Raw genomic sequence first — 26191 nt, forward strand, 5'->3', positions numbered from 1 at the left:
AATGGGACTACAGAGGTTGTCAGGGACATTAAACGTCATCACACCGAACAGGAAAACTCTTCTATTACAGCCTCGTTGTGTTTATACTTGCACTCTTGCAACTCAACTTGTACATTTATCAATTTATATGTATTTTCCAATTGTATTGTTTTTTGTAAATAAAGATTGAAAGAGTTCCCGGAAGCGTAGCGGTGGTGACGTTGAAGTCATGCGACCGGGCTGTAGTTTGTTTATAGCTTAACATTAGCTTTTTACTTCTGGTGAGTGTATAGACTTCAAAAATCTTATCTCAATGAACAAAACATGTGAGAATCATAAACTTTTGTTGGTCACAGATTTATTTTCTGCAACAATCCAAAAGCCAATGATAAAATTCTATTGGCTTTTTGTTTAAAGAACCAGGGTGATCCTAATTTCTGGGGTGGCCTAATAAAATACCTCATCGTTGCAAGATTGACGATTTACACATTAGTGTCCAACGCTTGAGAAAGGGGACACCCCTCTTTCTTAATGTGGAGATCAAGTCCATCTCTACAGCGGGCAATTATTACATTTATGATGGTGAAGAGGCCAACGTGCATGTAACACAAGGGCGTAGATTTGCATATGGACGGTAGGGACATGTCAGATATCATGCCACCAAAAAAATCTATGAGACATCAGGAGCTTTTTCCCCACCCAAAGCGTAAGTAATATGTAGTAAACTAACTGTCCAGTAGCCACATTGATTTAAAATGAAAACCTGTCAGCGACCAAACGTCACCAGCCTTGCACTGCGGAAAGTAATAGCGTTAAAAAAAGAATGACCCTGCCTTCTGTAAAAAGGGTTTCAATAATTGGAAGAATGCCACAGATAGCTTTAGTCGCTGTTTGGATTGTTTAAATAGACACCAAGGACTATCATGAAGAATGTTGATGTTGGATGCAAAACATTTTTTTTGTTTGTCTTTTTCTCTTTTCCATTAACAAGTAATTTCATAGTTTACTTTCTTTTAGTCTTTGATCTGTTGCTTTGTATAATTTGTATTTAAATGTAAATACAGATCTTAATGTAAATATAGATGTTATATTTTAATAAACCAGTTGGTTGTCAACATTAAACAGTCCTTTTTTTTTTCTCCCGGAGTGGGTGGGTGTCCTTACCAATATTGAGACCAAACCTACGCCCTTGATGTAACACCAGTCCCATTCACAAAGGATGAGATTTTCTCACAATAAAATTACATCGTGAGAAAACAGCAGAAACAAAAAAAGTAATAATGCATGGCTGCTTAGGGCTTCCATAAATTATAGATGGAGTTTGAGAGTTCAACTTCATGCCATGTGAAATGTAACAAACAATGATAAAGTGCACATATATATATATGCTGAAAATCCACTTTCTTAAAGTTTCTATAAACTGAAATCACCAGGGATAAATACATATAGTTCAAACATTTTGTTGAAAAATATCCTCAACATTTTATAAATGCATCCATTATGAACATTCCCTTTAAAATGCTTTAAGTTTTCTAAAAGCTTATTTATCTATTATAGGGACTAGAAGAAGGATGAACGTGGACTGGTTCGTTAATGAGGAAGTACAAAATTGGGCTGCTCCCTTCAGCTATTTCCTTTTTCTTTCTTTTTTTTTTTTTTTTTTTAGACAAAGGGCTAATTTAAGGTCCTCTGTTCAACTGCTCCTGGGCTGACTGTACGCAAAAATGCTAGCTGTTGTCCATGGTATTCCACAGAACTCCTCAGATGTTGGTAAAGAGATATGTCTGATTTGGTCTTGGTGGATGCTATATTAAAACTACTCAATAAGAATAAATAATTAGGTATATTATAAAGCTATTCTCATTGTGGCTTAAAGCAGTTCCTGGTGATGGTGATTGGTGTTATAAGATCTGATTATTCAGCTGACCAGGATAAAGTTCAAACTCCTTCTCTGCTTCTTCGCTGTATGAATCACCTAAGAACAAAATATTAAATAAAATGATTGTATTGCTAAGAAGAAACATATAAGGTAGATAATAAATAATGAGCTAATTAATGGTGGGATGTCTTGAAAAGTGAAAAGTCTAAACATTGCAAATCTATACAAATAGGGTTAGTAGTTACCTAAGTGGCACTGATGCAGCCAGATTCGATGACCATCGTATTTGCAATTGTAGCGCATGGCGTTATTGGTGAAGTCACTTTCTGCTACCTCAAAGTTGGGGTTTAGTATAACCTGTGAGAGACAGAGCCAGCGAAATGCGTTACATATTTTGGAGGAAGAAAGTGCTAAATAAACAAATGACTGACCAGTTTATGTTAATATTAACTAATGAATCCTACAGGTGTATCTTCCCTCGTTCAGTATAGCATTGTGTGTCAGTTTAATAAACCTTTTTTTTTTTTTTTTTTTTTTTTTAACATGCCTCACCCTCCTACAGTCACTGTCCACTTTAATAGGAACACTTGTATACCTGCTCATTTATGCAGTTATATAATCATTCAATCAAATATCAGCACACAATGCATAAAATCATACAGATACAGGTCCAGAGCTTCACATCAAACATTAGAATGGGGGGATAAATGTGATCTCTGTGACTAACTGTGGCATAGTTGTTGGTGCCAGATGGGCCGGTTTGAGTATTTCAAAAACTGCTGATCTCTTGGGATTGATTGAATGATTAGATAACGGCATAAATGAGCAGGCGTACAAGTGTTCCTATTAAAGTGGACGGTGAATGTATGCTTAAGTATTATTAATTTGCTGTGCTTTTGCAGTTTCATATCTCTGCCACAGAGTGCAGATTGTGAACACCATATTTACATTTCTTTGCCATTATAGTGGTGTTCTGCATTTCCAAAAAAATATAGGTATCTGTTGTGGATTGTGTTTGTATGACAATAATTTATTTATTTATTTTTCATGAATAAGGTTCTTATTGTTTACCTGCAGTATGTAGTTTCCGGGTTTAACATCAGTGATATCAATCCACTGGCAGTCTATATCATGTCTGTGTCCCAGAAGCCAACCGTGATGCCCTGCTCACCAAAGTTGGCACACTCATATTGTTTTGAAACACCTGTAGCAATGAAGTTAACAAATCATATGCTTCTCATTTTCTGTCAACACGTAACCTAAAAACTATCCAACCATGAAGACAAATCCCACCCCAAGTCCAAAAAAGTTGGGACGCTGGGTAAAATGTAAATAAAAACAGAACACAATGATTTGCAAAACTCATAAACCCATATGTTATTCACAATAGAACATAGAAAACATTTAAAATGTTTAAACTGAGGAAATGTACCGTTTTAAGAAAAATATATGGTAATTTTTAATTTGATGGTCACACCACGTCTCAAAGTTTGGACAGGGCAACAAAAGGCTGGAAAAGTAAGTGTCACTAAAAAGAAACAGCTGGAGGAACATTTAGCAACTAATTAGGTTAATTGGCAACAGGTTAGTAACATGACTGGGTATAAAAAGAGTATCTTGGAGAGTCTCTCAGAAGTAAAGATGGGATGGAATCTGGTTGGAAGCATATGTTGCTCTAAAACCTGTATATACCTTTTATATCCAGATGTGCAAGCTGGAATTGAAAGCTTACTTTTTCCTTAAAATGGTACATTTTGCTGATGATTCAAATCCAGCTGTCCTACATCTACATCTATTGACCTTATCTCTCATAATAATGAGGGTGCACAAGCAGTCTGATAATAATGGTAGATTAAACCAGATAGATTGTGTTTAGATGTTTCTGTCATGTATTACTGGAGTGCAGATCCATGATATACTATACACGTTTGCATCTACAAAATCATAGCATGAGTATTTGTTGTGTTTTACAAATCTAAATTCAGGAATGAAAATGCTGATTCATACAGCAGTCCTTTGTTATTGTGTTTGCTTGCAGAATATAACCAAGGCCGTCATCCTCCATGGCCTTCTTATTGTGCCACCTGGGGCCAACCTGTACAGCTGCTCTGCCCTTGTGGTCTGTACTGCCCCTGACCATACGGGTCTCTACATGGATCCTGGATCTCTGCAAGGTCTATTCACTGAGTTACGTGATGACAATCCAGTGAATATAAACAGGACTGTAATTCTATTATGTAAGGTATTCATTCATTCATATTATTGTGCTTTTGTGTCAGTGCTTAATTTTAAGATGAGGAATTTACACTTTACCTGGCTGCTACCTCAATAACTGCTATGTCCATATTTGGTATAAGCTAATTTGTTGAACACCAAGTCATGGCATGTTCTGTTTACAATTATACCATTTTTAAATTATATTGTTACTCCTTGTTACTCCTTCAGCACTAAAACTGTGTACTGTTCAGGGCTTCACTGTGCCTATTGTCCTGTTTTAGTAGTATTGTATTGTCATGTGTTGTTAGCTCATGTTTGCATCTGCACTCTGTGTAGAATGTGTAGATCTTATTTAGTTCTGTGTCGTCTCATGATCATGTTGTTTTAAGTAGCACCATGGTCCTAGAGGAATGTTGTTTCATTTCACAGTGTACTGTACCAGCTGTATTTGATTGAAATTAGATTATGCACCAATGTATCGGCCGATAAAGACTATTTTTCCGGCTATCGGCTGATAGTTCAAAAACATCCAATGACCAGGGCCTATTATATCCTGTCAATAAAAAGAGGGTGGGAAAACACGTTGATTTCGTGCTGTGTGTATAAAAGTCTTTTGTTTGGAATGATGACAAAACTGCAGTTTGTAAGCTCTATGAGTTCTGCACTGCTAAAATTTTACACTGGAAGTAAATTTTACAATACAGAAGTTTCGGTGTCGAGTCCTGACCAGTTTGTGGTCTATTATCAATGGAATAAACCAATTTTATTCCCTATGTTGTTAATTTACTTTGTTGTCTGCCACAGAAGTGCCTGATGCAAAATATTTAACTCATTTGCCAAATGCCAGTCCTTGGTATTATAACATGGTTCTGCATTTCCCAAAATACTTTTAATAGTAATAAAAGGTCATATGATCTAGTCTTCATTTACCAACCATTCTCAACTAAAGAGCCGACTTGAGCTGCTGACTTTTTTCCATGAACAACGCATCACTGATTAAGGAGGATATTATACTACAGTACAGCAAGTGCTTAAGATTTATAGTTATGAAAATGAAAACCTTGTAGTACTCCTGAGTGTTCCAGCATCTGGAATCTGTCAGTCCACATCTTGAATCTACAAATGCAACCCGCTTCGCTTCGACAATAGTCTCTGTGTGTTTTGTTTCTTGTCCTGAGTTCACTTATGCTACAATCTCAGCATGTTGTTATAGACATCCACTCCTGTTTAATACTCTGCTTCTTTAAGGCACTGAGGCAGATCCATACTTTTGGCAACTACCTCCCTGCACAGTACATATATGGCTCTATCTGACAATTCTATGTTTTTAGATATACAGCAATACATTGTTAATCTTCAGTAAGGTCAAAGCAGATACATCTTGATGCACAACTTCTCACTTTTACCAAAAATAACTCCAAGGTCTGAATATTAAAGCCAGGCATGTTAGATTGAGCAAATAATTCTCTGGTAACTGAGCTGGGTACCTCTGATATAATACACATGCTCTTGAAATTCTGGGAATTCTTACTCTGAGGCCGCTGCTAGCATGTCCCAGTCCCAGCTGCCTGCATGCCACCATGGCCTCTCAAGAAGTCCAGTCATCCCCACAGATCAGGCAGCACTAAAGCATCAGCATTAGTGGCCAGAATCTCCACCCGACCCTCCAGTTGTGTACGGCCTCCAGTTATACGGATCTGCGATGAGTTTAGAGACAAGCAACAAACAGCAAAGGAAAGTAAAATTCTGTTCAAACCAGTGACTCAGTTAAAGTCACTAGGTAGTGCATCCATGAAAGATCATGGGGTGATTCTACAATTAAGGGTACACTAAACATCAGTCATAAAGTTGAAAAAAACATTATGCATTGTACTGAAAGGTCTTTTTTTTTTTTTTAAATACATAATCGAAAAAGAAATTTTAGATACTTTCAGGAAAAAGTTTCTTTGACTGATTTCTTTGTCAACTCAGTGATAAACAAAATGTATGCCATCAAATATTCATAATAGACTATATAAATAATTGATTGGTTAAAATGTAACAAAACAAGTGTAACTTAGTTGACCTCTGAGTTGACAATAAGTTTATAAAAGATATCAGACGCATCAGAAAAAAACATGTGTTGTAATTCGAACTATTAAGCTAAACTAATCCTATGTATCTAGAAGTAGAGATTCTGACCCTTTTTTCAAAGCCCATGTAAGGGGCGTTGCACTTCACTGCAGCATCCTCCGTGTGTTTGCACTTCTTAGCAGTGATGTTATGAGGGCAAGCCCACAATCTCTTCTCATTCCCACGGCACCGTACCTCATTCATGTAGATGTGTCCCCTGCCTTTAGTCAGGTTACCATTACACAATATTGCATTTTCTCATTAATATGAGCAAAATAAAGATCACGATGCACAATAATAAGTTTGCACAAAAATGGCTTATAATAGTTTCACATGCAGGCATGCGCTGTTCAGAAAGCTTACAAGGACATTATCAGTATTTCATTATATCAGCCTATAATGGTTAAACACTTTCTTTTCAAGCTATAAGTTACGTGCTCATTGCTCAGTGTAATCCACCTTGGATCATGCGTGCATCAGTCAGAGCCTCTTTAGCAGTGCCGAAGCCCAGTTCTCTGCATACCACGCTAGCCGACTGCAAGCTCCAGTGGTCATCACCCACGCGAAGCCCTTCAGGCCTTCAGGACCTCCACCAGGCCTTCCCCTGTCCTCGCACCACCCTTAAGATGCACCTTAGACTGGGTCAGAGACAAAGAACTACCTTTGTTACTGTTATGACTTTAAATAGTCCCTATTTTAACTAATGACTGAAATCTAGTCCTTATTCTAAAGTGATGGTTTACTGCTAAAGAGAAAGCAGAGAAAGAGAAAGTTTGTATGGAGTATTTTTCAAAGTCAACAACATTACACAATTTGAGATTTTCAATAAATGCTCTTACACTATAGTAAGCTTTCAGCACAAACCCATTCCATACATTTTCAGAGCTTTGAGAGAAGCTGCTAGTAAAATTATTTCCTACAGTGTGCACTATTCCTTCAAGAGGCAACAATGTGTGCTTAGGGTCATTATCCTGTTGGAAGATGAACCTTCACCCCAGTCTGAGGTCCAGAGTGCTCTGGAGCAGGTTTTCATCAAGGATGTCTCTGTACATTGCTGCATTCATCTTTCCTTCTATCCTGACTAGTCTCCCAGTTCTTGCCACTGAAAAACATCCCCACAGCATGATGATACCACCACCATGCTTCACTGTAGGGATGGTATTGTCCAGGTGATGACTGGTGCCTGGTTTCCTCCAGACATGACGCTTGCCATTCAGGCCAAAGAGTTCAAGCTTTGTTTCATCATGGTCTGAAAGTCCTTCAGGTGCCTTTTGGCAAACTCCAGGCGGGCTGTCATGTGCCTTTTACTGAGGACTGGCTTCCGTCTGGCCACTCTACCACACAGGCCTGATTGGTGGAGTGCTGCAGAGATGGTTGTTCTTCTGGAAAGTTCTCCTCTCTCCACGGAGACACGCTGGAGCTCTGTCAGAGTGACCATCGGGTTTTTGGTCACCTCCCCGACTAAAGCCCTTCTCCCCCGATCACTCAGTTTGGCCGGGCGGCCAGCTCTAGGAAGAGTCCTGATGGTTCCAAACTTCTTCCATTAATGGATGATGGAGGGCACTGTTCTCATTGGGACCTTCAATGCTGCAGAAATGTTTCTGTACCTTTCCCCAGATCTGTGCCTTGATACAATCCTGTCTCGGAGGTCTACAGACAATTCCTTGGACTTCATGGCTTGGTTTGTGCTCTGACATGCATTATTAACTGTGGGACCTTTATATAGACAGGTGTGTGACTTTCCAAATCATGTCCAATCAACTGAATTTACCAGAGGTGGACTCCAGTCAAGTTGTAGAAACATCTCAAGGATGATCAGTGGAATCAGGATGCACCTCAACTCAATTTTGAGTGTCATGGCAAAGGCTGTGAATACTTATGTACATGTGCTTTATTTATTTATTTATTTATTTACTTTTGCAAAGATTTCAAACAAATTTCTTTCACATTGTCATTATGGGGTATTGTTTGTAGAATTTTGAGGAAAATAATGAATTTAATCCATTTTGGAATAAGGGTGAAACATAACAAAATGTGGAAAAAGTGAAGTGCTGTAAATACTTTCCAGATGCACTGTATTCATGTTTCCAGAAAGAAAGATGAAAGATGCATATTAAAAGGTATAAAAGATGTATCCTTGATTAAAGGTTGTATCCTACCCTTGCAACAAGGATAGGTACAGTTTAGTACTATTATTTCGGAGAGTGTATCTCAATTCTGAATATGGCCCTTAATTTGTCATAATGATTAATTTAACAGCAAATGTATTTTTCTAAATCATGCTTTTTTGCTAATACCTTTAACAGTACCTTTCTCAGTGAGCTTATCCCTTCAAAGACTCAATCAGCCCCTTTTCTGGTCCTTTCAACCCCCCCCCCCCCCTTTCACTGGTTCCTTCCTGTGCATGCACACATCACCCATGAACATGGTCTGTGTAGCACAGCACTCTCTGCTTACATTTCACCATCTGGTGCGAATCTGCAAAAGTGTCTTTGACGTGGACTGCAGTTTCTGCACAGAAAGAGACAGTGAAGGAGACAGACAGACTACGAGGGGGGGCTGGGCTAGACAAATACTTCAGAAATTGCTAAAGATACATTATACACATGGACAAGCCATAAACTCACAAAAGAATAGGCCCATTCACCAGAGTCTCCAGCAATATTTTGGCATTAAGTCTCACAGATGAACAGTCTGACAGTTATTAACTGTCAAGAACCATGCAAATACTAGTGATATATCATCAAGTGGATTACGTTTAGAAACTCTCAGAATCAATAGTCTAGGATAGAGCTAGGATTTATATGTTTATGTCTATTGTGTAGTGTATCTCACTTCATTATAAGACATGACAGCTTTTTTTTCCATTGTAGAAGAGATTATTTCAATGACATAAGATGTGTTCTTTGAGCAGTGCACTAAATTAAGATAAGCATTCAACACTCAATGACTAAGATAAAATTACATCTAAGACTCAAAAAGCAGCCAGCAGCGAAACTCTCTTGGTTGCTTCCTATTTTCCTCAGGCTTCAGCCATGCAATCAACACTTCCCATGATTATTCTGAAGACTCATGCTTTATTTGTCCCTTTATCATATTTTTGTTCTATGCAGTACTAAGTTTGGACAAATCTGGAAATGGAAAAAAAAATAAGTCATAAAAACTTAGGAAATAAGACATATATTTTCAATCATTCATCTTTAGTAATCCCTTCATCTTGGTAAAGGTTGGGGTGGTTCTCGAGCCTATACAGGGCATGAGGCAGGAGTACACCCTGGATTACATACCAGTTCATCATAAGGCATTATGCTCACACATTCACACACTCGGTCATATCAGTCCACCTTCCAGTATGTGTTTTGGGAAATGAGACGAAACCAGACAGCCCGGAGGAAACACTACCCATCACCCTCAGCACATACAATATATGATTATGTATTTACCAGAATTAAACAAATCTATATTATATTTAACATTCTTCAGCATTTCAATGACTGCTTTGTGAGTTTATGGCATTTTCTCAGCAGCTTCTTGAGGGAATTGTCGTGGATGCTTTTCTAATCATTTTGAAAAGGTTATCACATATGCTGAGCACATGTTGTAATTGAGTGCTAATTGTAGGGAAAGAGCGGCATTTCGAATAATATTTCTGAAAATGAATATATATATATATATATATATATATACATATATATACATATATATATATATATATAATGTATATATATGTATGTGTGTGTATGTATATATAAATAAATAAATAAATATATATATATATATATATATATATATATATATATATATATATATATATATATATATATATATATATAAATAAATAATATGAGCAAAGAAGGCTGTGAAAAATTGTTTCTCATTGAACGTTTTGAACATTGTTTAAAAAAATCACAAAAATACTCTGCTCTCATGGAAATCAAAAAACTGCAAACAAAACACAGGTTTATCAAAAAAAAAAAAAAAAACTTTGTTAAATATAGGTGTGAAACATTTATTGGCACCTGTATGAATTCATATGAGAAAAATACAACCCCAGTTCCAAAAAAGTTGGGACAGTATGTAAAATGCTTTAAAAAACAAACAAACAGGAGTGATTTGTAAATGTTCTTTGACTTGTATTTAAACAAAAAACTTAAAAAGACAATGTATTTGAGGTTTTACCTAATAAACTGCATAGTGTTTTGAAGATAAACATTTATTTTGAAATTGATGCATGCAAATCGTTCCAAAAAGGGGACATTTAGGACTAATAGCGATGTGACAAGTTGAAATATGAAGGTGATGTGAAGCAGGTGAGGCAATCGTCTAATGATAGTATATAAGGAGGCTCTAAAAAAGGCCTAGTCCTTAAGAGCAAGGATGTCGAGGCCCGCCAATCTCATATGCATATGCATCAGAGGATAATCCAACACTTTGAGAATAACATTCCCCAAAGACAAATCGGTGGGCTTTTGGGCTTTTCACTTTCTACAGTGCAGAATATAATTAAGGAATCTGGTGAAATCTCAGTGCGTAAAGGGCAAGGCCGAAAACCACTTTTGAATGTGTATGACCTCCGATCCCTCAAACATCACTGTCTTAAAAATCGTCATGAGTCTGTAATAGATATCCTGACATGGGCTCGGGAATACTTTGGTAAACCTTTGTCAGTCAACACCATTCGCCGCTGCACCTACAGATACAAGTTAATGCTTTACTATGCAAAGCAGAAGCCGTACATCAACACTGTCCAGAAGTGCAGCCCACTTCTCTGGAATTGGTCTCATCAGATGGACATTAGCAAAGTGGAATCATGTTTTGTGGTCCGACAAGTCAACATTTCAAATAGTTTCTGGACAAAACAGCCATCATGTAATATTTTGAGATACTGGATTTTTGATTTCCATGAGCTGTAAACCGTAATCCAGATTAAAACAAACAAAAAAAAAAGGCTTGAAATATTTCACCTTTTGTGTAATAAATCTAGAATATATGTAAGTTCCACTTTTTGTATTAATTTATGGGGGGAAAAATTACTTTTCTATGATATTCTGATAATGATATTCTATACTCTTTTTGGTGTGTGATGTATTCATCAGATTTGACATGATAAATTATCATTTTAAAAAATAAATTAAATGCATACAATAAAACATCAAATAATGTGTTTTCAATATAATACAGGGTGAACTGAATTTTTTTTTAGTGTTGTTTTTTTTTTTTTTTTTTGCATTTTCCATACTGTCCCAACTTTCTTGGAATTGGGGTTGTACATAGTTGAAGCACCTATAGATTTTATCACAACATCCAGTCTTTTGGGTAAGAGTCAATCAGTTTGGTACAGCTTGATGTAGCAATATTTTGCCATTCTTCCTTGCAAAAGCACCTTAACTCTGTTTGGCTGGGCATCTCCTATGCAGCCTTCTTCAGGTCACCCCACAGATTTTTGATTGTATTGAGGTCTGGACTCTGGCTCAGCCATTCCAAAACCTTGATCTCGTTTTGGTGAAGTTTCGCTTTGTCTTTTTTTTCTCCTCCCCTCAAAGCCTGCCCTCAGTTTCTTATTCCTTTTTTCATTTTGATAATTTCTTTGTTGATCTGGAGGGTTGCTTTGGGTCATTGTCAAGATGAAAGGTGAAATTCCTTTTCTTTGTAAGTGTTTTAGAAGAAGCCTTAAGGTTTTGCACAATTGACTGGTATTTGGATCTATTCATTATTCCATTCACCCTGATTAAAGCCCCAGTTCCATCTGAAGAAAACCGTCCCAAAAGTATGATGCTGCCACCACCATGCTTCCCCATGGGGTTGGTGTTCTTTTGGTGATGTGCTTTGTTTTTGGGCAACACAAAACAAATATTTTGGTGTGTTAGCCAAAAAGTTAAACGCTGGTCTCATCAGACCATAACACGTTATTCCACATAGTTTTGGGAGATTGGATGTATTTTTATTTATTTATTTTTGGTTAACATCTTGCCACCCTACCCCATAGCCCAGAGATATGAATAATTAATTTGGGAGATTGTTGTCACATGTAGGGAGCAACCAGTACTTGCCAGAAGTTGCTGCAATTATTTTAATGTTGCTCTAGGCCTTTTGGCAGCCTCCCTGACCAGTTTTCTCCTGATCTTCTCATTCATTTTAGAGTAAGGACCTGTTCTTAGTAGTGTCACTGTCGTGCCATATTTTCTTCACTTGTTGATTATTGTCTTTACAGTGTTCCGATGCCTTGGACATTTTTTGTAACCCTCCTGATTGATATTTTTCAACAATGAGATGCTGTACCTGCTTTGTAAGCTCTTTGTGGTCCATGGCTTTTCCAGGTGGATGTTACCAAAATCCTATTGGAGCAGTGGTACTTTATTTGGGTGTAATCAGTCACTTTAACTGCTGGAAGGTGTATACTAATTAGTATTTAACATGATTCTGAATGTGATTGGTTGATTCTGAGCATATCCACATTCACATTTATAAAAGGATATGCAAGTTGGGTATTGGAAGTTTTTTGTTTTTCTTCCCCAAAACATTTCTTACTGTTTGTCACTTTATATTTACATGTTCTTTTCCTTGTGGTACAGGGTTTTCTGGGCTCGAGCGCTGGAGCAGAGGATCCTAGAGTGGTGCAGATGGCACATCAGGTGAAAGAAGTGCTACCAGATGTCCCCCTGAGTGTTATCACTAGAGATCTGTGTAAGACACCTTTAGTATTCTTCACAACAGCAGTCAAATAGCTGCACAAATTCCAACAAAAAGCTATAATCCACTCTATGGATCTCTAATTTACGGTTCAATTATATTATATTTATGGTTTATACATTTTTCGTTGTGCATTTTAATAAGAATTCATGTTTTCTCTTGCATGATGGTCTCTTATGTCCATTTAGTGCAACAAACTGTGTAGATACAACTATTACCTGCAGAAGCTTCACCATCAGGCCTATCACGACCTTTAACCTCCACCACTCCTTGTTGCTCCTGTTGCTGCTTCATCGCCGACTCTAAAGGTGAGAATGATTCACTGATCACACACTGCCACATCACTATATGTCAATATACTAACAAAGATGAGAAGCGTTACAGGGAATGAAAATGAAAACGGACTACATTTTTAATTGAGTTTAATTGAAAATGCAGACAAAATCACTCTAAATTGTTCCACAGTTTACGTGTTATTTTCAAAGTGCTTAAAGAGTTAATAACTTTAGCTTTCAATACCAGTCTGATTTGAAGAAAGTATATCCTAAATATTTTCACAATAGGGCTAAAATAATTTGTCACTTAGTTCACACCTGACTACATAAAGACATAAACACTAGCAGGGTTTCATAGATGGGATGATGGCAGGAAAATCTGTGAAGAAAACATTTTTTCTACAAGTAACAATCACACTGCAAAGAAAAGGAACGCTCAAGTGAACAAAATAAGTACATGGACTATAATATGTAAAGAATATATGAATGATTAATCATTATTATTAACCATTCTTTTTTTTTTTTCTAATTGGTTTCCAACTAAAGAGGGGGCAAGAAATGCTGGAGCAAGGACCTAAAATATTGTTTCCTTTCAGAACAAACCATGAATGAAAAATACATTTTCTAATCCCTGTATACTAATTTTATCAGGACTTCTTTATCATCAGCAATCTAGACATGTTAACATTAATTCACAGACATTCTTGGTGTTTATCATGTTGGAATATGTATTGACCATTGCACGTGTGTTAAGATTAATGTCTATAGTCCAGTCATTTTGTCTAATGAATAAGAAAAGTACTATTTGTATATTGTAACATTTCATTAGGTTGATCTTGTTATTGAGTTACTACTTACTGATACAGTAACAATAACAACTTTATTCGTGACATCAGGTTAATATGTTTCTATTAAAACTTAGTCTCCATTTATGAAACAGAATCCGACTTCATAATCAGAGCCGGACGCTTTTATTTTGATTCGTCCTCGTCCTTTAGAGTCGTGTCTGACTTCACACGACTGTCAGACTCAGCTTGCCTGGCCTCTCATCCATTTAGACGAGCTAGCTAGTTCACTTTCATTCAAAATGGCATCAGCTGAGGAAATGTCTAACGCTGTGTCCGATGCGGTCCAGGAGGTCAATATAAACTATGACCATGTGGAAGAAGAACTAAATATGGACATGGAAGAGTCTCTGAGCGGCGGGTATCTGTTTTACAGGTAAATACTGCAGCTGTGTGGCTAGTTTGCTAGTTAGTTAGTTAGCATAGCCGGCTGCTGCAGTTCCTATTCTCACGCACGGCTTTAGAAAGTTAAACAACTTTACTGTGGATAATTCACTGGTTACTATATTATCTGAGAAAATATTAGTTTTTTTTTTTTTTTAACTAAAGAGTGGTTTCTGAAACGCGCAAAGCTAACTTTCGGTTGTTTACAGCCAGTCTCATTGGAGCACTGTGATGCTTGTTCTGACCAGCTCCCACTTTGTGTTTCTCTTTGTCAGCTAGTTCGATATGTTCACAGCTTCATTATTACTTGACTATATATAAATGAGTCTTTATTGGTCACATATACAGTAGAGCACAGTGAAATAGTTTTCTTCGCATACCCCAGCCTGTCAGGAAGCTGGGTCAGAGTGCAGGGTCAGCCATGATACAGCGCCCCCTGGAGTAGAGAGGGTTAAGGGCCTTGCTCATGGGCCCAACAGTGGCAGCTTGGCAGAGCTGGGGAATCAACCCCCGACCTTCCGATCAGTAACCCAGAGCCATAACCACCAAGCCACCACTGTCCCCTGTTGTGTTAATTATTTTACAATTGCCTTACTCTTGTGATATCTTCTTTAAAATGTCTTGTCTGTCTAGCAGTTGTATTAGTAATGCAGTTTCCTTTCTGCCAGCTTTGACCATCAGTAAAAGTACCAGTTCAGCTTGTGTTTTGGTGTCTTGTAGCTCAGCAAAACAAGCTGGATGTTCAGATGGGTAGTAATGTGTACATGTTTAAAGTGTAAGCCTTTTAACCAAGCATAACTTTTATTTTCTTTCTTTTTGAAAAGGGACAGGAAAGATTGGGCAGATCTGGAGCCTGTTCCTCAGGATGATGGGCCCAACCCTGTGGTAAAAATCGCATATTCAGACAGATGTGAGTGAAGGAATTTTGCTTGTTCAGTTTACACACACACATACACACGCATATACTTTAAATAAATGAAGTATGTAAATGTGGTGGCTTTGTGTCTTTACAGTCACAGATGTGTTTGATTACTTCAGAGCCTTGCTGAAGAATGATGAGAAGAGTGAGAGGGCGTTCGCGCTCACCGCTGAGGCCATTGACCTTAACGCCGCAAATTATACAGTATGGTGAGTTTGGTAGAGGACAGGAGAAGTATTCTCACACTACTTTGAACACCCTTTTTTTGGACACGCATACTGTGTAGGTGCACCTTGTTGGAGTACATTGAGATGTTCAGATATAGGGGTGTAACAATACAGATGCACTCCAGTCACGATACTGGTGTCACTATTCGATTCAGATTTTGAGCCAAATTTTAATGAAGGAAAAATTCTGACTGAAAAGAAATTATTTCTGAATCATAAACAATGAAAAACAGTGTGCTTTTTTCCTATATAAAACTAAATGCATAAAATTGGCTAGAAACAGGGGTAAAAAAGTACTACAGGTTTATCATGTCCTAAAAATACATACACATTGAATTAATAAATTGACCTGTTTCAGTGATTGACTGAAACATAATGAGTTGAGTAGCTGCATCTGTGGTGTCATCCATCCATCCATCCATCCATCCCATCCATTTTCTTCCGCTTTTCAGGGTCGGGGGGCATCAGTCTAAGTAGAGATGCCCAGACCTCCCTCTCTCCAACCAGCTCCTCCACAGGGTTACCAAGGCACTCCCAGGCCAGACAAGAGATATAATCTCTCCATCTAGTCCTTGGTCTGCCCTGGGGTCTTCTCCCTGTTGGACATTCCTGAAACACCTCCCCATCTCTACAGTAGGCATCCTAGACAGATGCCTGAATCTTCCTCCAAATGTCCGATCTCCTCACCATATCTCTAAGGCCGAGCCCAGCCACCCTGTCAAAGGAAGCTAATTTCTGCCACTTGTATCAGAGACCTCGTTCGTTTGGTCACTACCCAGAGCTCGTGGCCAAAGTTGAGGGTTGGGATGTAGATTGACCAGTAAATTGATAGTGTCACATTTTGGCTCAACTCTCCCTTCACCAGGACAGACCTGTACAGTGTCCATGTGACTGCTGATGCTGCACCGATCTGTTTATCAGTCTCTCGCTCTGCTCTACCCTCATTTGCTAATAAGATCCTGAGATACTTAAACTCCTCTTCTTGAGGCAGTAGACCCCATTATCTGGACTAATGTGTCAGTTTAACTGAAAATAGAGCTCCAAAGTCGGATAAAATGCCTGACTTCTGCGACTTTTTCTCATGCACTGTAGGTTGCAGTGGTGCAGGGCTTGTCATTTGAAAGCTACTGAAGAACTCTTTTTGTAAGCGTTATAACTTAATTGTGTATACCTGTAATGTGTGCCGGTTATTGTGATCCAGACGGTCACAATCTGCAGAAATCATCAGTAGATTTCTGGTAATTCTGCAGGCTCTCCAAGACAGAATGTGATCATGTGACCAGCGTCAGAAAAAAATCTCTATCTAGGGTTGTTATGAACTAGAAGAATGTGGCTTTTTTTCTGGCTAAGTACCACATTTATAAGCCATACTGTAATCTACACAAGTGCATAGCTTTAATGTGAGCTAATTTCTTTTGCCTTTGTGTTATAAGGACAAGTGTTTGTTATAGGGAGTGTGTTGAGCTTGATCAGTAGTAAGTTACCTGGGCTACCAAAAGTATTTGGACACCTTACCAATCACACAGTCAGTTTTGAAATTATACTGTCTTATCACCCAGCTCTAGCTCCATTTAAAGGTTAATGGTAATATGGTTTCCTCATGCTTTGCTTGCTGGAATCCTCTGCACAGGCACTACAGGAGAGTACTGCTGCAGGCTTTGGAGAAGGATCTGCGAAAGGAGATGAAATATATCACTGCGATTATAGAAGACCAACCCAAGAACTATCAAGTCTGGTAATACCACCCTCACTTTATTATCAATTAACTAACCTGGAATCACAAAAAAAAAAAAAAAAAAACCTGTGTCCCAGTTTAATGATTTTACTGTTGCATATACAGTTAGATTTTTAATTACCACATGTTTATAATTAGATTTCTCAGTGTATTGTTGTTCTTAACAGCCAAGGACAAGCTATGTTCTTCACTTCCTTTGGCTTTTATGCTATAATATGTGTAGTTATTGCAGTTAAGATCTTCCTCTTGATAAACTCTTTCTCTTGAATGCTGTCCACTTGTAAAGCTTATAGTGTTGTTACACTCCAGTCCCCTTGACTTTGCTCTTTGTGCTTGGCTAAAGGCATCACAGGCGCATGGTGGTTGAGTGGCTTAATGATCCATCTGAAGAGCTGCAGTTCACATCTGAGATCCTCGTTCAGGATGCCAAGAACTACCACGCGTGGCAGCACAGACAGTGGGTCATTCAGGTAATATCTAAACAAGCTCATGTTTTTCCCTTAAAAACAAGGTGGGTTTTATTCCCTTTCTTTTCTTTTTTTTTCTCTCTCTTTTTCTTTTTCTGAAAGCGTTACTTAACAGGAGATTAGATGTGAACTTTTTGAGGGTGAATCTCAGAAGCAGCTGGCGGCAGGATTTGGAACAAAACCTGTTTCTCCTTGGCAACCAGGATGGTGATTTGCCCACCCCTTCTGCAAAGTATGACTTCACCAAGGATGTTAAAGGATACTAAATTCCTGGGATGGTTTAGAGATAGCAAACTGAACAGACTACTACAGTTGCAGATTTAAATTGTTTCAGCAGCTTTAATACAACCGTAACTGGTAGCTGTCGTTTACATGCGTAGCTATGGAGGGAAGAGCACCCATGTCTGGTTACTGGAATTTTAAGTTGAGTTACAGTGTGTATACAGTAGGTGTACTGTAATTTGAGGAGACAAAAGCTTGTGGATATTTTATTACAGTATGTCAGCATGTGGAGTTTTACGAGAGTAAGCTCTTAAGAGTGCCACTATAACTTTGGGAAGATAAAAATCATGTGCTGTAATAGTTTTGTCTTGGTGACCAGAAGGTTGTCAGGGTTTTCCCTAGGTTTTCAGAGGACTTGGGTGCTGTCTGGGTTTCTGGGGGTGGTGGTGGTTTATTTATACATAAAATAACTATTATTATTATTTCCTAAGTTTTTTTTTCTTTTCCACGTTGTTTTTCATACGTTTCATGCATGTCCTCCTTACCAAGAAAGCTGGCAACACTTATTACACTTATAGTCAAAAGTCAATTAATTTCAACAAATAACGTGGTTTTTGCAATGCCAATATGTAGAGGTATTCACACCACACCAAATAAATTTGGGAAAAGTAAAAACGGTCAAGCAATTATTGCACCACTTAAGATAGAATGACCCACAAACACTGATTGTTGATTGGCAGGTCATTCATGTTGCCAGATTACCTTTCTGTTTGAGACCAAGCCACCTCACCGTTTTGTTTTGTTTTTGTCACCGCATAGAACTCCCACTGTTGTTTTTTACGTTCATTCTGACAGGTCACCGAAATGCTTTTTTTTTTTTTTTTACATTCATTTGACTTAAAGCTGCAGTACTGATCTTTTGCCTGTCTATCGCCATCTCTGTTTGAACTTTAAAATAGAGACAGACCGATATCGATTTTTTTTTATAACTGATACCGATTATTTGCATGTTTATGTGCCCGATAACCGATATGCAGAACCGATATTTATTTATTGTTTTAATTGTTTTTGGCAGAGTGGTAACAACTGAACTGAGCAAGCTGTTTTATTTATAACAATTGTCAATTTCACTTCCTCCTTACATACAAAACAAAACAATTATTTATAGAAGAATAAATAGAGGGGTCTTAAAGAGTGCAAAAAAATAAATAAATAAAGTGCACTATTATTTTGTATTATTATTTTTTCTTAAATAAAACCTCCGATGAGGTAAACTAAAGCACAAAAATAATTCTAACAAAAAACAGATGCAGTACTACAATGGCACGCAATTCTCAAAACACACACAAGATGGCGCCATTTATTGGTGGAGCCAATATTACAGCACCTATATCCAATTATAGAAAAATGCTTAAATATTGGGAAAAATATCCGTAAAATCGATTATCGGCCATTATCTAATATAAAATTGCAAGTTACTTGCAGAGTTTTTGTATTTATTTATTTTATTTTATTTTTTTAAATGTGGGTTGTGGGTTGCTCCGATACTGTGGGATATGTGGGTGTGCGGATGAACCTGACGGTTTGAGGTATACATATAGGTTGTATATTACCTCTAATACTTAACAACGGAGGTGGCAGTGGATATGGTTTTCTTGGAGTAGAGGCGAGTTGCGCTCTCTCATAGCTAGCAGAAAATAAGTGTAATTTACCACACTGACAATAGCAAAACAAACAATAACATTGGAGACTTGATACCTAGCTGAATCAAGTGAACAAGTGCGCTAATGTTAGCTAGCTACCTATTGAGCCACTGAAATGTCTTACCTGTTCAACAGAAAAGCCATCTCTGCATCAGTCTTCAATCCCTTCAGACCTCAGAGTTGTATTTTTGTTCTGGTTTTAGCATGGGCTCTGTCGCATTCCCTTTTTCACCACAGGCTCTCTGCAGTTTGAGACTTCTTGGTTTTGACAATAGTTGATTCCCCAGATGTCAACGATGGTTGCGTTTAGAATGATCCAGATTAAAAATAGCCATCTAGATGACAAGTTTATATTCTAAGCAACTGTTGTAAGAACACAAAGCTACAAACACTCCACCATCCTCCACCCCCACGCACACGATATAGTAGCCGGCTCTTCTTTCTTTTTACGGACGTGATGTAACCATGCATAGACGAATGACCTCAAACTGACATTTTCCGCGAAATCCGATCAGACAGCTCAAATTATAAATCATAATTATAAGCTTACCGTTGCGAATCAGGGAAAGGTAAGGAGACCGGTTTGAACACTTTTTATTTATTTATTATTTTTAAAATTTTCTTGTGCAATAGTTGATTTTTGTTCTGTACTGCAGCTTTAAGGTGCTCCGCAAAAAGACTTAGCCTTTCTGTGGTAGGGAAAACCTGGTTGTGCTTTCTAATCTACTATTGTTGGGTGCTTGCGCATTATTAATATAGTTAAACAGGTTATTTATTAATTAATTAATTTATTTATTTAATCCATGTGTGATCATAGGCACTGAGACACCTCAGTATATACATTTGATAATGCATAAGTGCACAAAAAGTCATTCCCATTTTCTGAAATTGGCCTAATTATAGAGACATGTATGGAGGTTTATTATAAAGTTGACTTTTACTGAAGAATTCATGAGTTGCAGAAGTGGATCACTTTTTTTTTTAATTGAATGACAGGAAACTAGACTTCCAGTGTGAGTAATTTCTGAATAACTGGGTTTTCTGTTCTCTCAGTGGAGGGAGTTATTTTAAAATGATTGTGGTAACCTCACCCAGGCTACAGACACAGTAAAACGCTGACATATTCCTTTGCCTGTCAACTATTCAGCTTTGTGCGTGGATTGTATAAGTTGCAATTTGATTTGGGTCAAAGCATCTGGCATGTGAATAAATGTAAATGTCGAGCAGAAAGTATTGAAACTTTCTCTTTCTCTGTGTCTGTGTGTGTCTCTGTGGTGCACAGGAATATAAAATGTGGGACGGGGAGTTGGAATATGTGGAGGAGCTGCTGGAGGAGGATGTGAGGAATAACTCGGCGTGGAACCAGCGTCATTTTGTCATCAGTCATACCACCACTTACACTCCTGCAGAAGTGCTAGAGCGAGAAGTGCAGTGAGTGCTGCAAATAGACGAGGCTAAATCAGTCATATTTCTTCTTTCTTCTTACATGATGCATGGTTATTTCCTTCTAGGGGCTTGTTACCATTTATATCATTTTAGTCACTGATTAGAACAGCATAACAGTTTGGTTCTCTTTTTTTTTTTTCTTTTTCTTTTTGGCAAAAAAGGTACACCATAAAACAAATCAAGAAAGCACCTCACAACGAAAGTGCATGGAACTATCTGAAAGGGTGAGTAAGAGTTGTACTTTGTTCTTATCCATGAAAATATATTGATTGCTTGTTTATAATTTTGTCTGTTGATGGACTGCATATGTACAGTAGATGGCACCATTTCTCAATATAGAAGATTTTGACTCATTCTTGGTGATCATAGTGAAAACCGGGAATCATTCACAAACCACAAAATAGACGTTTAACTTGCCTTGTTTTGTAATCTCAGGGCAACAATTTGAATTTGCCACATGGAGGTTTGTGAGTTTTGAACTAAAAACTGTCGCGTGTGTGTGTGTGTGTGTGTGTGTGTGTGTGTGTGTGTGTGTGTGTGTGTGTGTGTGTGTGTGTGTGTGTATGTATGATTTGATTGATTTGAGGTAGGATTCTGCAGGCGACAGGACTATCGACGCATCCTGGGGTGCTGCAGCAAGTTCAGGAACTGCAGGAGACATGCTGCTCACCACATCTGCTTGGTTTCCTAGTGGATTTCTACGAGGACGCACTCGAAACCAACAACAGTAACAACAAGATTGACACACTCAGCAAGACCTTAAAGGTAAATAAATAATAATAATAATTAAAAAAGTAAAAACACTGCCCAAATGTTATACTTGTTGGACTAATACAGATATAGAAATTATTACACCGAATTGATCTATAGGAACGGGGAAAATGATTCTTGAATGCACAGCGATTGTCTTGAACGATTATTGAACAACTGGAATTTTACCAAGCCTCATGTATATTAAAAGTACATCTGTCTAATGGGAAAATAAACAGTAGGCTAGGGCTGCCACATTCCTTTAAATCCACATTCAGATATGAATAAGGCCGTCATGTTCTACTCCCACAAAATGGGTGAACATAGCAAGGGTTATTCTTCAAAATGAATAGGTGTGCAGCAAAGGTTGAAACGCTTTGTAACGGTAGGTTAAGGTAAATTATAGTTTCAGACCCGTAAGATATTAAAATCAGCAGATGCTGTGTTTAATCGTGTAAAAAAAAAAAAAAAAAAAAAAAAAAAAAAAAAAAAAATTTTAAAGAACACCTGTGTAACTAGATACAAAACTGTAAAAGAGCATTTAATCACTGCTATAGAGAGCTGTCGTAATTTGTTCCTAAGCTAACGACCATAAAAAAAAAATTAATATTGGTAGAATTACTAAAATTACATTAATTAAAGAAGTGCATGTGTAGAGTTAAAGGTAAAGTAAAACAAACAAACAAAAAAAACCAGTGAATTTACTTGGTTTGATTGAGGGGTCTATGCTTACGCATTTAAAATTTACTGGCCAGATTTCATAAGGCTATTAGATGTTTTCGAATTCTACAATCCATGTACAAGACTGTGGTAAAATTTCCATTTTGGTCAAAGGGGATTAGAATTTTCCATGTGGTTTGTGTGCATCAATCTGAATGATTGATCAGGAACATTAAACAGGGAGTGTACAGCAGTAAGGAGAGAAGAACCAGTGGGAATCACTGGGAACCAGTTCATTATTGAAATGCAGTCCAACTTTGCTTTTCAGATTTTTAGTATTGACTAGTATTTCGAGCTTTGAGGTGTGACACTGGGTGACTTTTGGACACGCTGCTACTGACGAAATATAGTTGAGACCCATTCGAGATACAGCAGAATACCAGGTGATTAGTTGTCCATCTCAGCCATTCCTAGACTTGTTTAATCCATTATTGTCTATAGAAAGGTGTGTATTTGATAAATGTGCAGCTGCTGGGATAATGTTATGATAATGTGGATGATTGTTGTTTTGAGCAAGGTAGGCCCGTTTACTACATGTGGCACTGCACATACATGCACTCACCAGTCACTTTATTAGGAACACTATACTAATACTGGGAAAGACCTGCTTTGCTCTGAGAACAGCCTTCTGTTCTCATGGTATAGATTCTATAAGCTGTTTGAAACGTTGCTTTCAGATTCTGATTCATGTTGATTGCATCACATAATTGCTAGACATTCATGCTGCGATTCTCCCATGGCAATTAATCCATGCTTGATTGGTATTAAACAGCCCAATGTGTGCCAAGAGAACATTCCCACCACCATTACACCACCACCAGCCTAACCTGTTGACAGAAGGCAATTTGGCTCCATGGATTCATGAATTTGATGTCAAATTTTGACCCTTCCGTCTGCATGCTGCAGCAGAAATCAAGAATCAAGATTTCTAATCTTCAGTTATATAATTTAAAATTCTTGTTCTTGGCTCACAGGCATGAAACACAGTGTGGTTTTCTGGAGTTGTAGCTCATCTACCTCAAGGTCTAATTTGTTGTGCATGCTTTTCAGCTCACTACGGTTGAAAATAGTGATTATTTGAGTTCCTCAAAATTCTCTCAACAGTCTTAATGACTTTATGCATTGATTGATGCAGATAATTGGCTGATTGGATATTTGCATGAATGAGCAAGTGTACAGGTGTTCTTAATAAAGTGGCTGGTGAGTATGTGTACGTATACACACACATACTACACAGGCTGCAATCCAGTATATTTTGGCAGTCATCAAATTGCACTTTTGAATCAATAACAATTCCAAGTCAGATTACAATTCACATATACTGAGATGTTTTATTTAATTAAGTAATAAAAAGATTGTTACATTGTTGTCTCCACAGTGCAATAAAAAAAAGGTCTGTGATTGAACAATTTCTGTGCAGTCACTTACTGTGAAATGACCATAATATTTTTGAGAAGGCATCAACAAAGTCATTTCACAAAGATACTTTAATTAAAACCTAACGCTGAGGGGTTTCCCTCATCCCCGCCCCCCAGCAGAATGAATAAGGAATGGCAACACACACATATTTAAGTGTTAAAGAAACAAACCCATACAAGTGACCTTTTCAGATAGAGCAAGAAGTGCTGTATATTGAGAATCGTTAACAGTAGGATCACTTTTCCTTGAGCTGAAAGGCTTTTAGTGTCTCACAGTGAGGTGTATTGTTCCCTAAGGAATACTGTAAACCGATCCCTCTTCCTGTGTGAAAAAAGGTCAGCTCTACAGAAAGTGCTGGTCAGGTTGTCTATGCCTTCTGGGGAAATTTCCAGTGTTTTACGGTGTCATTGTATATTTGATAATCTGTAGTAATTGGTCTTAATTAGCTCTCCCCTTCTCCCGTTATTCACCCCATCTCTTTTTTAGATCTGTGAGCTGCTTGCCCAGGAGAAGGATACTGTCCGGCGGGAATACTGGCGCTACGTGGCCCGCTCGCTTCAGAGCAAGTACGGTTCAGAAGACATCCAGTCTACCTCCACCGAGGAGCAGGAGATCCCCAGCAATAACTGAGAGAGAAAAAGAAAGAGTGAACCACAGATCTGTGTAACTGGTTCGAGGGAGTAAGACTCTTACTTAAAAGCTTACAAGACTCTCGTTGAACTGTGTGTTTCTGTATTTTAGTTTTACCATATTGGTAAAACCCATTATGTAGTTGTTGCAAGTCAAGTAGAGGAAGAATATGAAAGCTTTGTGTAGTCATGTGACGAGATTCGAAGGCTACAGTGAGTCAGTCATAGTTTGCTAGCAAGTTGACAAGAAGTTTGGAATTCAGACTCTGAATAGAGAAAAGAAATTTAGCATGAATAATAAAGGACTACACAAATATATGCCCAAACTGCAAAATGTATACAAAACACTTGCCAAAATATTCCCTAGCAAACTCCTGTAAAGTTCCTGTTCCTGTGTGTATGATTGTTTTTGTATGCTTACAATAAAACAGAAAGGTTAACACAATGTTTGTTCTTGATGTATAGAGATTGCAGGTATGCTCTCCTGTGGGTAAATCTTAGAAAGTTGCAAGATGAGGGGAACACTTCTCATCAGGCTATGTGGTGATCACTCTGAAGAATACTCATTCTGTCAATACTTTTTGCTTTGAAGAGAGCAGACCCAGTCTCTTCTTCTCTGGATATTTTAAAGTCGGTGACTTAAAGGCTAAATTGGTGCAGAGAAACTAATTTGATTTAGAACAGATGCGCATTTCCCTGTGTGAAAGGGGGTTTTGCCACTACTGCTGAGCAGATGCCTTCTAAATGAATTCAACCAGCATTCATTCATGGTTTTATTTTTGTCTTTTTGGTACCCCTGAGTCTGCAATATATTTGATTTAGTCCAATTTTCCCACATTATGTCTTCACGAAGGCCTGCAGCTAATAAATTCGTAAAGTTGCTCTGATTTATGTTGTCTGTACTCAATTTTCATAATCTGTTCCCATAAATTAGGGATGTGTTCTAATGGAGCCTACACCACTGAGGGGGTATATACGGAGTTCATTAGCAGGGTTTATACAAAAAAAAAAATAATAATAATAATAATTCTTGGAAGGCTGCAGAGTTTAACTATAGGATTTAACACCAACAAAGACAAAACTGGAAAAGGGAGAGGAAGATGTGTATTTCTCATCTAAAATAAGGAAATGCACCGACTTTTATTCATGTTGAAATACTTTATTGCTGAAAGAATATGGATGAAGCTTAATTATGGCTTTAATTATGACAGGAGTGTCAGATTAGTACTGCTGGAGGACCATTGCACTGCATAGTTCAGCATCCTACATCACTTTCTGAAGTAATTCAGTTCAGCTTATTACCATGCCTTTCATTTAATTTATCAGAAGAGACAACACAAATTTCTGCAAGGCTGTGACGTTCGGACACCTCTCTTTGACACTTGTGCAGCAAATAACTGCAACTAAACGTTTCCTGCACGTTGGCTTGGAGGAATTTTAGCCCATTCCTCAGTATAGAACAGCTTTGACTCCAAGACAGATGTCCTGACATTTTCCTGTAGAATGTGCCGTTATAATTCAGAAGTCATTGTTCCATCAATGATGGGAAGCTGTCCTGGCCCAGCTGCAGCAA

At 37.8% G+C, this 26191-nt stretch overlaps 1 protein-coding gene, 2 long non-coding RNA genes and 1 pseudogene across 3 annotated transcripts; 2 read left to right on the forward strand and 2 right to left on the reverse strand.

Annotated features, from left to right (window-relative positions):
• Positions 1–1694: 1694 nt before the first annotated feature.
• On the reverse strand, positions 1695–3099 carry LOC108268527 (lysyl oxidase homolog 3A-like; annotated as a pseudogene).
• A 391-nt stretch (positions 3100–3490) lies between these two features.
• On the forward strand, positions 3491–4747 carry LOC128633478 (uncharacterized). The gene is made up of 2 exons (XR_008396883.1): positions 3491–3605; positions 3897–4747. It is a non-coding gene; the product is annotated as an uncharacterized LOC128633478 (long non-coding RNA).
• Positions 4748–5568: 821 nt separating this feature from the next.
• LOC108268642 (uncharacterized) lies at positions 5569–15199 on the reverse strand. Its single transcript, XR_008396881.1, has 4 exons — positions 14762–15199; positions 13096–13179; positions 6647–6825; positions 5569–5772 (listed from the first exon to the last, which is right to left on the reverse strand). It is a non-coding gene; the product is annotated as an uncharacterized LOC108268642 (long non-coding RNA).
• Positions 14156–25505, forward strand: fnta (farnesyltransferase, CAAX box, alpha). Its single transcript, XM_017473687.3, has 9 exons — positions 14156–14373; positions 15206–15291; positions 15395–15509; positions 17158–17262; positions 17606–17732; positions 20937–21085; positions 21262–21324; positions 21691–21865; positions 24476–25505. The coding sequence occupies exons 1-9, from the start codon at positions 14240–14242 to the stop codon at positions 24617–24619; spliced, it is 1098 nt and encodes a 365-aa protein (XP_017329176.1). The 5' UTR covers positions 14156–14239; the 3' UTR covers positions 24620–25505.
• The last annotated feature ends 686 nt before the right edge of the window (positions 25506–26191 follow it).

This window comes from Ictalurus punctatus, chromosome 8, assembly GCF_001660625.3.
Source record: "Ictalurus punctatus breed USDA103 chromosome 8, Coco_2.0, whole genome shotgun sequence".
Taxonomy (NCBI): domain Eukaryota; kingdom Metazoa; phylum Chordata; class Actinopteri; order Siluriformes; family Ictaluridae; genus Ictalurus; species Ictalurus punctatus.